Source organism: Zootoca vivipara, chromosome 5, assembly GCF_965207765.1.
Source record: "Zootoca vivipara chromosome 5, rZooViv2.hap1.1, whole genome shotgun sequence".
NCBI lineage: Eukaryota > Metazoa > Chordata > Lepidosauria > Squamata > Lacertidae > Zootoca > Zootoca vivipara.
This window is the reverse complement of record NC_142588.1, coordinates 31,668,173-31,682,093: the sequence shown is the minus strand read 5'-3', so window position 1 is coordinate 31,682,093 and position 13,921 is coordinate 31,668,173. Positions and strand designations below refer to the sequence as shown.

At 44.1% G+C, this 13,921-nt stretch overlaps 1 protein-coding gene across 3 annotated transcripts in view; it reads left to right on the top strand.

Moving 5' to 3' along the window:
• The first annotated feature begins 5,737 nt into the window (after positions 1 to 5,737).
• Positions 5,738 to 13,921, top strand: part of PRKG1 (protein kinase cGMP-dependent 1) — a 581,919-nt gene continuing 573,735 nt past the window's right edge. For 2 of the 3 annotated variants that reach the window (XM_088670276.1, XM_088670275.1), the window contains exons 1-2: positions 5,738 to 6,074; positions 6,213 to 6,615. In XM_088670276.1, the coding sequence (XP_088526402.1) occupies positions 6,350 to 6,615 (266 nt within the window). In that variant the 5' untranslated portion in view covers positions 5,738 to 6,074; positions 6,213 to 6,349. Of the gene's footprint in view, positions 6,616 to 13,921 lie in introns of all 3 variants that reach the window. The other variant, XM_035137531.3, reaches the window with a different exon arrangement.

Below are 13,921 nucleotides of genomic sequence, written 5' to 3'. Positions count from 1 at the left end.
ATAGCAACCATTTGAGCATCTGGGTCCAATCCAGTTTGCACAAGTTCCATTGCCGCATCCAACTTGCTTCCATTGTATCTGGGCAGTCAGCTTCAAGGTCACCAATGACTGAAAAGGGCTGTATTTTTGAAACTCTTCCCCAAAGCAGAAGCCAAAACCACTTGTAAGCTGCCAGTGAATTGGCTCCCCAAATAATTCCAGTAACATTGGCAGGAGTGGTTCTCTAGGGGTGCTAAATGTGGGAGAGTGGCAATGTGCTGAAACTGTGGGGCTTATGAAAAATAGATTATGTACGTGACTGATAGGAAACAGTATAATTACAACTGCATGGAATAAGACTGAAGCACCATGGTGGCTGTAAATTGGGATACAAGGTGTTCTAATATACCTTTATAATTTGCTGGTGAAACCTAATTGGTTTCATTTTAAAACTATCTAACTTTCCACTTAATTACATCATGATAGTTTATTCAAGAAGTGACATTTTCAGGTTACTGGGTTTTTTAAAAGATCAAGCAAGGCTTGCAAATTATGTCTTTGATATATCATGCTGGTGCTATTTAGAGCTGTCTCTCTCCTTTTTGGAACAATAGAGAGAGTGGTATTTAATTTTCTTTTTTAATGTGGAAACATTCAAGACTACTTTGCAAATAGCACCATAAGGCTACTTCTCACAAGGCGGCAGTGGCATCATGGACAGGGATTTTAAACCCTAGTGAATTTACAAGGAAAACTCACATATAACAACTGAATGCCTGTGGGCATTGTTTATTTGATGCTGTGGATGTGTTGATAAAGAGAAAGTAAGATAATGGGGAAATCTTCACACACAAAAATCAGAATGGTCATATCCTAGCTGTATTGTTGTTTATTATATAGCAATGAAGAAAAAGTCACAGTTGTATGTTTCCAAAGTTCAGTTTACAACATCTTTACCAAAGATACGTTCACACACAATTCAGGGTTAGGAGGCTGCAAACAAAAAGTGATTATTTCCATTTGTGACGTAGCTATCAGAAACCCAAAAGGATTATTAGAAAGAGCTCTCTAATAATCAAGCACAGCTTTCTCCCAAGCCAGTGCCCTCCAGATGCTTCAGACTACAACTCCAATAAGCCCAGTCAGCATGATGGGAGTTGTAGTCTAAAACAGTTGAAAGTCACCAGGCTGCTGTAGCATCACCTCAATCACAATATCTTTCAGTGGAAGCTATTCATGTGCTCAGGGTTGAATCCATGAATGATGAACACACATGTGATACTACCCTGCATGCAAAGTTCTACTATTCAGAAGGAAGCCCCACTGAGTTAAATGAAGCTTACTCCCAGGTAAGTGTGTATAGCATTACAGCCTAGGGACGCAGGTGGGACTGTGGTCTTATCCATTGAACCTCTTGAGCTTGCTGATCATAAGGTCAGCAGTTTGAATCCACACAACAGGGTGAGCTACCATTGCCTTGTCCCAGCTCCTGCCAACCTAGCAGTTCAAAAGCATACCAGCACAAGTAGATAAATAGGTACTGCTGCACAGGAAGGTAAACAGTGTTTCCTTGTGCTGTGGCACTCATCACGGTGTCTCGTTGCACCAGAAGCAGTTTAGTCATGCTAGCCACATGGCCCGGGAAAGCTGTCTGCAGACAAATGGCCTGAAAAGTGAGGTGAGCGCCGCATCCCATAGCTGAATTCTTAACCATCCAGGGGTCCTTTACCTTTATCTTCTGCAGCCTAGGTCTTACCCTTCATGTGTTACATTATCTTACTTGTAGGTAGTAAGGACAATAAAGGTAAAGGGACCTCTGACCATTAGGTCCAGTCATGACCGACTCTGGGGTTGCAGTGCTCATCTCGCTTTACTGGCCAAGGGAGCCAGCGTACAGCTTCTGGGTCATGTGGCCAGCATTACAAAACCGCTTCTGGTGAAACCAGAGCAGCACACAGAAACGCCATTTACCTTCCCGCCGGAGTGGTACCTATTTATCTACTTGCACTTTGACGTGCTTTCGAACTGCTAGGTTGGCAGGAGCTGGGACCGAGCAATGGAATTGCGGGGATTCGAACTGCCGACCTTCTGATCGGCAAGCCCTAGGTCTGTGGTTCAACCCACAGCTCCACCCGCGTCCCAGTAAGGACAGTAGGCATTCAATTACAGTGATGGCTCACAACCATAGATGCAGGATGGTAGCCATCGTTTCTCATTAGGTGGGGTTGCCGCATTTCCAGGTAAGGCTGCATCGGAGATTTCTGTAACTCTCTCAAAGCTCTACAGTCTCTGTATATTTTAGTGTCCATGAGTTGTTAGCAGCGGAAACATGTATGCTGATAGGGACCGTTATTTTTAAGCTCAGAGGCCTTTACTGATACATCCACAGGACTTTCCTTAAATAAACTAAAGTTTATTAAAAGTTCTTTAAAGTTTCCTGAAGTTGCCCCTTTAAGCACTCTGCCATTTCTTTCAGTATAATTAGGATCTCTTTTAGGATCATTTAAGTATAATAAAGGTGGTGATAATGATTTTAAAACATCCACCAGGAAGAGTTTGGGATAGGCAGAGCTTATTGGGTAAGCTGGATAGAATTTAGAGCACTATTATTTTGGGTGGCACCAAAATGATATTTTTTGGATCCCCCCTTTTTTTCTTAACCAAGAATTTACATCATTTGGTTCTGCTGGACCTTTTAGGAATGTTTGATACTGTTGACCATTGTACACTTCCCGACAGTCTGAAGGGAATGCACCCAGGACAGGGTTGGGGAACCCATGGCCCTCTAAGTGTTGTTGGGCTCCAACTTCCACCAGCTCTGACCATCAGCCATGCTGGCTGGGGCTTACAAGAGTTGTAGTCTAACAACACCTGGAGGGCCACAAGTCCCTCACAACTCCTGCCCTAGGAGGTACTGTGCTATGGTTCTGCCTCTTCATTGAGTGTCAGAAAGTGATGCTGGAGGACTAATTAATGCCTTGGTCATTTGTGTATGGCATCACTGTCTTCTTTGGTAGGTTGTTCAATATCTACATACTACTGAACTTTAATGAAAATGTTACAAATTGTATACACAAATTATATACAAGGTAATTGTATGTTGCCTTGTGTTTGTTGGTAGTGAATTGGAAGTCCTAGTAGGGCAGTGCATGCTCTAGTCTAGCCCCACCTCAACCAGAGCTCTGTGATAAGCATGGAAAATGCAACTAGAAAAGCAAAGCTTTCCCTTGCTCTGTTCAACATCGGAACCCAGCCAAGCTGCTCATGGGGACCACACAATTCTTCAGCCATGGAGATTAGCAAAGAGGACAACTTAAACCTCCCCAATCTTTAGTTCCCAGATTTTGTTGAACTGTAAACACAATACCTCAAGGACCTTCTCTCCCCTTATGAACCTACCCAGACCCTGAGATCATCATCTGAGTTCCTTCTTCATGTGCCTACAACTTTCGTTAGTCCCAAGTAGTATGGCTGGTGGCCAGAGGTAATGGGAGTTATAGTCCTACAACCAAAGGGTTACTGGACCCAGGAGCCGCCTCAGCTCTAGCCAGCAGTGGGCCAGCAGTGGGTGATGAGGTCTCTCCTGCAGCTGGAACCAAGGCAGGCTCAGGCCCCAGATTCGGCTCAGCTGACACTGGTTGCAGGGGAGGCTGAGTAGACTGAGGCTCCTCAGGATCAGGTGCCAACCTCAGTTCAGCCGACGTCCATAGCTGCCAAGTTTTCCCTTTTCTCGTGAGGAAGCCTATTCAGCATAAAGGAAAATCCCTTTAAAAAAGGGATAACTTGGCAGCTATGCCGACGTCCCAGGCAAAGGATCCAGTGCAGGCTGCGATTCCTCTGGCTCCGAGTCTGAACCCGAGTCCCAGGCCATCACACCAGACCTTCTTGAGGAAAGCCCCATTGAAGCCAGTAGGTGTACAGTACTTGAGAACAATGCCTTTCAGCACCAACCTATCCACATTTACCTGAAGGTACTAGCCACTGAAATCAGTGGGGCTTTTTGTTTTGTTTTGTTATTATGGAAGGGTTACACTGCACAATATGAGAGCAGTATCTTCACATATATGTTATGGTGAAGATTATATGCTCTAAATGCATAGGCAATCACCAAAGCAGCACTTGAGGTACTCGAAATGGGAGCAAGAGAACTCTGCCCTGGAATTCTGAGAGGCCCCAGTAAGGAAGGAATAAAAAGATGATTAGAGTACTATGGTATAATAGCAGGCCATGAGCTCACATGTTCTCAGTTCAAATCTCACATCAAGTGACCCTTATGTGGTCAAAAGGGTAGGAAGCAGAGGTCATCAATAGACTGGCAAGTTTTCATGCCCAAGTTTCATAACAAGTCAGCTGTGTTATTCACAAATGGCATCAGGAGTGAGCAGCGAAGTTGCCAGATTTATTTGATTATGAAACCCAAGGTAGCCTGTGAATAAATATTGGAAGGATTTCTCCGTACAGCAAAGTGGCAAATGAGATTTAATATAAGTGCATAGTCATACACATTGGGGTGAAAAAGAAAACCCACAACAAAACCAAAAATCTATACACACACACTGATGGGGTCTGATTGCTGGTAGTCTGTGACTACCCAGGAAAGATTAGTACTAGTGAATAGGTCACTGAAAATGTCAACTCAGTGCATACCAGCAGAGAAAAAGGCAAATTCTATGTCAGGAATTATAGAAAAGGCGGCAAAAAGAAAACTGCCATTGTCACAATGCCCTTATGCAAATCTGTGCCCCAGCCACATTTGGAATTTTCTTGTACTGTTCTGATCACACCATCATTAAAAAGAAAAAAGAATACTGCACTACTGTACTGGAAAAGATATGGAACAAAAACATGCCAGTTGATAAGAAATGTTATCCATACAGGAAAAGGCTACACTTTTGGAATTGTTTAATTTAGAAGGGAAGGGGAGACGTGACAGAAGTTTATAAAATATGAATAAAATGAGAGATTTCCCTGCTCCTCTTTTAATATTAAAACTCGGGGTCATCTAAACAATTTAATTGGGAACAGGTTCAGAAAAAGAAGGTGCCTACTTTTTCAAACTATGCAGAGTTAACTTGTGGAATTAGTTGCCTCAGGATGTGGTGATGAGTTTGTTAGGTCTGTACTATAGGTCTATGCCTCCCCCCACACACATCAGCTGTAATAGCTGAACTTCCATGTTCAGAGAAAAGTATATCTTTGAATAGCAACACTGGGGACAAACATGTGCGGACACCAATTTGCTTCATGATCTGCTCCTTAGCTTTTGGGAGGCTCTTGGCCGCAGCTTTTGGAGCCCTTCTCACATTTACCCTGTGTGTCCTATTAAGCAAGCCATCAGTGCCTTCGGTTCCCAATTATAACAAGCCGGTTAGTAATACTGACCCACTTTACAAGGCTGTTGTTAGGATTTTTGAGGAGAAAAACGCACCAGGAGTGCTTGGAGCCCTTGACATACGCCTGGCCAAATGCTAAGTACCATTATGAAGGAACCAATTTGTGGAGGTTATTTTGAGGGGAGGGGAGGGATCAATAATTTATGAAGGACATCTAATTTTACAACCCCGCACCCTAAGCTTTGGTTACAGGGAGCTGTGTCACCCTTCAGGCTGCATAGTAATAATGGTTGCTATTTTAAGGACCGCATCTCTCTCTCTCCATCAACTTTCTTCCTCCCTCTGTTGTCTGTACCACTTAACACAGAAGATGTGGTGTGTGTGTGTGTGTGAGAGAGAGAGAGAGAGAGAGAGAGAGAGAGAGAGAGAGAGAGAGAGAGAGAGAGAGAGAGAGTTGGAGGAAGGGAGAGCCCTTGTCCTGGTGAGAGAATTTAGGAGTTTGGTGGGGCTACTGATGGCTATTCGCATGCCTCTTCTTTCCATCCTCCTCCTCCTCCTCCTTCTCCTCCTCTTCCTCCTCCCCGAGTGAATCCGGTAGGTATGAAGGGCGGCGGCGGCGGCGGCAGCAGGAGGGTAGCTCTAATTGCTTTCTCAATGAAAGATAATCACCCGGTCCCGAGGGACGCTTCCCGATTAGCACTCAACATCCAGTGATCTCAGCCCTCTCTCATCCTGCTGCCTCCATTTACAGCCCATTCAGCAGTAAGTGGATCGAAGAAAGCCGCTCACCACCACCCATTAGTGACAGCAGATCTCTCCCCACTGCTTTGGACTGACTTCCCCCCCCTTCTTCTTCACTCCCTCTCTTTCCCCTTTCCTCTCTCTCCCTCTCTTACTTAGAGGCTCCATTCACTCCGCGCTCGCCTGGGTCGCTGCTGCTGCTGCTGCGTTTGCTGCTCCTTCGCTCCCCCGCTCGCTTCCTTACGGGATACCAAAAAGAAAAAAAAAAGTTGCAGCGGAGCTAGGGCTTTCGAAACATGAGCGAGCTGGAAGGGGACTTTGCCAAGCTCTTGCTGCTGAAGGATGAGCGGATTAAAGAGCTGGAGAAGCGCTTGTCCGAGAAGGACGAGGAGATCCAGGAGCTGAGGAGGAAGCTGCACAAGTGTCAGTCCGTGCTGCCCGCGCCCACCACCCACATCGGACCCCGCACCACCCGGGCACAAGGCATCTCCGCCGAGCCCCAGACCTATCGCTCCTTCCACGATCTCCGGCAGGCGTTTCGGAAATTCACCAAATCCGAAAGGTAGGGACGGTGGACGACGAAAACGGAGAGGGTGTGTGTGTGTTTGTGTTTGTTTGGGGAGGGGGGGATACGTGCGCGCGTGAGCGCGTGCAGATACGTGTGTCAAATCTGACACCCTTGTCTCTTCCAGCCCCAAAGTCTCCTTAAAGCTGGATGGCTACAGCCGTGTGAGGGGCGGAGTTGGGGTGTGTGCAAACCCCCTCCTCGCTCTCTGCTGCCTTTTCTCCTTGGCGGGGCTGCCGCTTCTCTCCCCCCCCCAGCCCCGCTTCCCAAGGTTAGGGGGACAAGTTTCTCAAGGGTGAAGAAAACGGTGAAGCCTTCATGCCCTGCCCATCACGTGCTGCCTTGGAGCGCTGCAGAAGAGTCCAATAAAATAAAAATAAAAAAATAAACCCGGGCTGACAGCAAACCCTCTCGGGCATCTGAATAGTGCGCTCTCAAAGCGTGGCAAAGTTCCTCCAGAAGTTCTTGGGGATATTTTGGAAGAGTCCTCGCCCACCCCCGTGCCCCCTCCCCTCCCCTGCTTCTCTTCTTTGCAAGCTCATCGTCTACCGAGATGAAGAGCCTCTTTTGCTCCCCATCATTTGGCAGTTGAGCTGCCCTTCTATTTTTGCTGAGCATGCCTGGATGGCTGGGCATGCGCAGTCACGACGGTCGAAGCCGCTTGCCCTTTCCTCCCTTTGCCCTTAGAATTGGCAGTTCTCATAACGGGGGTGGGGGAGGAGGAGGAGGTGTAGAGTGGGCAATCTAGAGACGTTTAGGAAATAAAAGGGGAGGGGAGAGGAAGAAATCTGGAGAGGAGGTCCTGGCGGAGAGAAGCCCAAACCCCTCCCTTTTCCTTCACCCCTTCCTCCCCCCCGCTGCCCCAGCGCTCCAAAATAATCCCGCCTCCTCTAGCCCGTCCCTTCCCAGTCTGGCTTTTGTTGCTGGTTTTTGCGAAAGAAAAAGTAAAGAAAGAGAGAGAGAGAGAGATCGTGACACAAGAGGAGCCCCATCGATCGGCCCCAGCATTAAACCCCCTGTGGACATTAGCGAGAGGAAGTACAGAGCGCATTATGAGCTTTTAAGCCGCTGGAAGTGCAGAGCTCAAAATGCATGTTGCAGGATATTGAATATCCCATTAAACGGCGTCTCTCCTTCTCCCTCTCTCACCCCACCCCGACTCCTTTCCTTTCATCATCATCTGTTACTCTCCTGCCTAGTTTGAATGATCATACCTTGGAGGAAGGGGAAGGATGTTAGTGAGAAAGGAGAGGTACCAGGCATGTGCTGGACACGTGTGTGTGTGTGTGTGTGTGTGTGTGTGTGTAAATTTAGAACTCGGGGCAAAAGTTGGGGGCAAAGTTTTGTCTGGTAGGGGTGGGCCGGTTTGAGTTGGTGACTTGGTTTTAGTGCTGATGAGGTTTTCAGAGTTTGTAATTGTTAATAGAGTTGGAAGGGACCCCGGGCAACATAGGAATTTCAACAAAAACATCCATGACAGATGGCCATCCAACCTCTGTTTAAAAACCTTTGAGGAAGGAGAGTCTGCTACCTCTCCCACTGTCAGAAAGTTCTTCCTGGTGTCCAGCTGGAATCTCCTCTTGCCACATTTACTGCTGCACCCATATTTCTCGACTCTCTTAAACTGGCCCTCAAATCTCTGAGACCCTTTTGCATTGTTTCTTGTGCAGAAATGTTAACCTGAGGGTAGGCTCCCAGAGCAATGAAGGTGAACAGGAGAGGTCACTGGAGTGGCCACTGTTCCAAGTCTTGGGATCTGGGAAGCACAATTACCTTCCAACTACAATATAAAATGTAAAAAATTCCTTCTTTATTGTTGTTGTTGTTTAGTCGTTTAGTCGTGTCCGACTCTTCGTAACCCCATGGACCATAGCACGCCAGGCACTCCTGTCTTCCAATGCCTCCCGCAGTTTGGTCAAACTCATGTTCGTAGCTTCAAGAACACTGTCCAACCATCTCGTCCTCTGTGTCCCCTTCTCCTAGTGCCCTCAATCTTTCCCAACATCAGGGTCTTTTCCAGGGAGTCTTCTCTTCTCATGAGGTGGCCAAAGTATTAAAGCCTCAGCTTCACGATCTGTCCTTCCAGTGAGCGCTCAGGGCTGATTTCCTTCAGAATGGATAGGTTTGATCTTCTTGATCAAACCTATCCTTCTTTATAGCACTACAATAAACTTATCTGCTCAGAATGGGCACGGCTCGTTTTCTCCTTTGCCAGGGATGATGACAGATTTAAAACATCCTGCATCTTCATTCACTTTAATTTACGTTTAACTGTAAGCTTCTCGGTGTAGGGACCTAACCACTTATATGGGTCTACAGTACCATGCACCTTGTTGACTCTATAAAAAACAATGAACAATAAGAAAAAGTGTCATTAATAAGGATTTTTAAGTTAAAAAAGTAGTTAATGAATTATGAGTTTTAATTGATTTGCCCTTGAATGAAACAACAGCTCTAAGCGGGGGGGGGGGGGCTCCTATAAACAATGTTTTTAGATGCTTTACACACACTGCAGCAGGCACCATCTGCTAGAAGAAGCAGTCCTTCCTGTGTGTGTGGAAAATGCCTCTTCTGTGATGGTCCTTTATATCCATTCAAGTAAAAAAAAGGTAAAGGACCCCTGACAGTTAAGTCCAGTCGACTCTGGGGTTGTGGCGCTCATCTCGCTTTACTGGCCGAGAGAGCTGACATTTGTCCGCAGACAGTTTTTCCGTGTCATGTGGCCAGCATGACTAAGCCGCTTCTGGCGAAACCAGAGCAGCGCACGGAAACGCCGTTTACCTTCCCGCCGGAGCGGTACCTATTTATCTACTTGCACTTTGACATGCTTTTGAACTGCTAGGTTGACAGGAGGTGGGACCGAGCAATGGGAGCTCACCCTGTCGCAGGGATTCGAACTGCCAATCTTCCGATCGGCAAGCCCAAGAGGCTCAGTGGTTTACACCACAGCGCCACCTGCGTCCCCCATTCAAATAATACAGACATAATAAATAAATAAATAAAGCACAAATGTAATATATAAAGTTATTTCTATAATAATAAAGGAATATAAATTGCATGTTTTATTTATAAACACTGCTTGGTTACTTGAGGGGATCTTTTTTTAAATATGTGAGAATGTTTTTAGTTAATTACATAAACACTGCTGACTCTTGTGACATTTGTAAGTTGGCTGCAGGCCTAACCATGCTTGGAAAAAAGTTCTTCTGATTTCAAGGGAACTTGCTCCCAGGTAGCCTAAACCCTATAAGAAGTTGTCTAGAACAGGGAATCAGCAAATGTGAAATAATTGTTATTGCTCTTAAATCTAGGAGAGGAAGTCTGGACTGGGTGGCCGGGAGGGGGGGGAGGATGAGGTTGTCTGAATGAGGAACAGTAAAGATTTGTTTCTGTTGAGAAAGAAGTTGCTGGAGTGACAAAATTACACAGCGGTCCAAGTGGTCTCTGTAAAACTGTGTTAGACACATCCCATACAAAAAAAGCCAGAAGGGTGTGATTAAAAATTGGCTTCCTCACAGTGTCAACTGTGGCTTGAATGTGTGTGAGTGTGTGGGTTTGGTGTAGTTCCTTAGTTTATTTCTGTTTTTGGGTGTCTTCCTCATCTTTCAAAATGCCTGGAGTTTGGGAGGTCGGGGTAGGATTGGGGAAGGCTGTCATCTTTAACACACCCAGTTCGCTTAGAGGCTTTAAATTTTTTTTTTTATAAAATGGATGCACTGGCCCCTTTGCTGCAGTCACCTTTTAAAAATAAGGCTGCATTAATGACTGGGGTTATTTTATGAATTTTGAAAGTCCTGCTTCTGAAGCCACAGCTTCACTTGAAAGAGAGCACTGTAGGTCTTTTGTGTCAAAATTAAACTGGCCTTGTAAATATAGGATTTAAGTGAGGGGTTCCATGAGACTGATATTCCCACTGGAAAAATGACTTTCAAAGAGGTTTCGCAAGGCTGTGGATGTCACACTGCTGCACGCCTCCCTGCTCTTTCCCAAACTGGGAAACTTGTGGGGATTGAGAGCTAGTCTTAGTTCACAGAGACAGATTTATCTCTTCCATCAGATGTCAAGAGTACACATTTTTCTTCCAACATTCATTGCAATTATTAAGTCCCAACTTCCTCCTCTTGGTGGTTTACACTAGGACAGAGGGTAATTTCTCGTCCGTCCCCCCCACTGCTAAATTTTTGGGCTTCTGCTTTTGAATAGAATACAAGCCATGAAGTTTATTTTCAGCACACTGACTCACTGTAACAGGGAGTTATGACATGTATAATATATGGAGATAGTAATGGTTGGAATTGAGGGTGGGAGAGATGCACAAGAACGTTTAAAGGAACAGAATGTCTTTTTAGTAACAATACCACAGGCAGTTTTCTCTCTACCCCCACTCCTAAAAGATATAAAATGTTGGCTCTAAGGGTTTTTAAAAAAAGTTATATCTGTGTTATTATATCGTACTATGGTTATATGCTTTACTTTAAAGTATTTAAATTAAAACTAAAGCTGCAACTCATAAACACACGTGGTAGAGAATGAGGCTGCAATCACATACACACTTACCTGGGAGTAAGCCCCTTTGAACTCAATAGAACTTACTTCTGAGTAGGTACGTATAGCAGTAGGTCCTAAACTGCCCCCTCCCATGGACCACTGGAAAGTTGCTGAGGGTCTTGGTAGACCACTTAATGATTTGTCTGCCTATTGAAGCAATTTTAATTCCATAGTACTCAAACTCTAAGGCAAGATAATCCGTATATAATACATAATTCTTTTTAAAAATAGAAGAAGAAATAAAAATATAATTAAAAATCAAGATGAACAGTAAGCCCACAATTTACTAGAGGGTTTGGTTCCCAGGAACCATGCACAAACACCAAAAGGTGTAAAGCCAGGAAGACCCATAAAAACCATCTCTGCTTTTTAGCTCTCCCACCAGTTGAGGAGGAAGCTGTCTTGCATTTTGGGGCCATGCTTCAGATCACCTTCCCTTGCTCTTAGACCACCTCTCTCCCTGCTCTCGCTAGGACTCTTTGATGATGCCCTTTGATGATGCCCGAACACACTCCCAGGGTGAGTGCAATGGTTGGTGGGACTGCCAATTGTTTCCCACACTCACACCTCCTTTTGACGTTTTTCTACTGATTATTTTGATTCCCCCTGCATTTTCCCAATTTATCTATTTTTTAATTAACCACATACCGGTAAGTTTGCAACCATGTAAAAAAAAATTTGAGCAGAAGTTGTGAGTTTAGTGTATTCAGTGGGCCAAGTGGGCTAGCCCCCATCTTCAATTACAAATCCACAGACACACCACAGACCAGTTATGGTCCATAAACCACAGTTGAACTCTATGTGGTTTACTTCTGATGTAAGTAAACAGGAGTAAATATGCTTAAGATCAGGATGAAAGAGTATTTTCTGGATTTCTCTGCTAAAAGATGATGATAAATAGTGACAAATTAATAGTGATAGATTTAGTGCTGGGAATGGAAAGGGCATTATACTGATGGATTGAATACTAGGGATGGAAAGATGAATTGAAGAGTTTGGTCAAACACAGATCCTGAAGTATACAGAGCGAACAACAGCTGTTAAAATGGCAGGATCCTTTTAAAAATTTGTTTCACTGAAACTGTTCACCTTGACCTCTCTCATTGTTGGGAAAACAAATACAAATATTGTATATTTCATTCCCACTTAAATATTATTGCTATAATATTCAAACAACACAACTTTTGTTATGCTGAGATTTCTCTGATTACGGAGATGATGTCTATGAAGCATTTTGAGCACATGATATTCACTTGGTAAATGCTAAGGGTTTTTCCCCCGGTAATAAAACAATATATACATTAATCAAAGTCTTTATGTTGTTTTATGTGTCAACACATGATATGCTAAAGGCTCCTGTGAATGATACGAAACGTTTATGGCATTTTTCAAGTATGCAATTAAATTATTGAAATAGTACCCCTTTCCTTTCCCTCCCTCAGGAGTCCAAATGCACTGCTGAATAATTTGGAGTCCCTCTGGCAATGCATAGTGCAGATTGGCCAGATTGCTTGAAAACTGTAGTGAGGAGACTGAATCCAATAATAGGAGCTGATCTGACATTTGGGCAATGTGACAGCTGGACATTTAAGGTGTGGGGGAGCAATGCTAAAATCTGCTCACATAGCGGACTCCATGCATCCTTTTTTTGCCTCGTAAGAAGTGCAAACATAAAAGATGCTGCAAAATCATAGTGTTTCCCTACGCCATACAAAACAACTTCCTGGTTCAGAGCAATGGTCCAAATAGCACTATTCTTGATAGCACTAGGTACTTCAGACTGGAGGTATCAGTTCTGCCAGGCTTCATTGATTATTTTTAAATTTCAGCAATCACTTATTTGGGCACATCAACTGTATCATAATAGATGGCCTGGTTCACCATTCATATTTTGTCACTAGAATATGTGATTGAGCCATCTAACACAGACAGAACTTTCATATCAACCATTTCACACACAGTGGCTATTAATGGTGTGTGTTTTGTTTGTCCAGGACAAACAAAAAATGCACATGCATGTGTGAACTGGTGCTCAGTTAATACGAGCAAGTGATCCTCGCTGCTAAACTTGTCACTCAATAAAAGAAATCTCAACCAATTCACAGTATGAGTTCTAACACTGCAATCCGATACAGAAATACTTAGAAATCCAATGGGGCTTTCTCCAGGTAAATGTGTATAGGATTGCATCCTAAGTCAAATTATTTAGTAAACTTGTTTATGATTAAAAACAATAGTCGGGAAGCATTCTTTCTTAGATGTTGCATGCAAATGTTTTAGAGCAGGCCTTCCCTCTTGGAAGAAGAGGGATGTCTCTTTTCAAAAGGCGATTGCAGTTTGCCTAACAGGGTTAGCATTTTGTAATGAGGCCTTGGCTCAACCATGAAGCTCACTGCAGGACCTTGAGTCAGTCACTCTCAGCCCTAACCAACTTCACAGGGTTGTTGTGAGGTTAAGGGGACTGGGGAAATCTTGAGATCCTTGGTGGAGGGATGGGAGTGAAATCTAATAATAATAACATAAATGTTAAAAAAAATACATTTAAAAATCTGGGCATCTTTTTAGTCAATCTTTTTTTAAAAAGAGTTTTATCTAACAGATTAATCTATTAAGCAATAAAGCCCTAATATCCACATCTTTCGTGAACTGCTTGAAAATAAAATAGAAAAAACTACCCAGCAAAGAGCCTGGAAGCTAAGTCGCAAATTAAGAGGCACCCAGATTAATTGTTTTTCCCCAATTACTATTCTGTTTA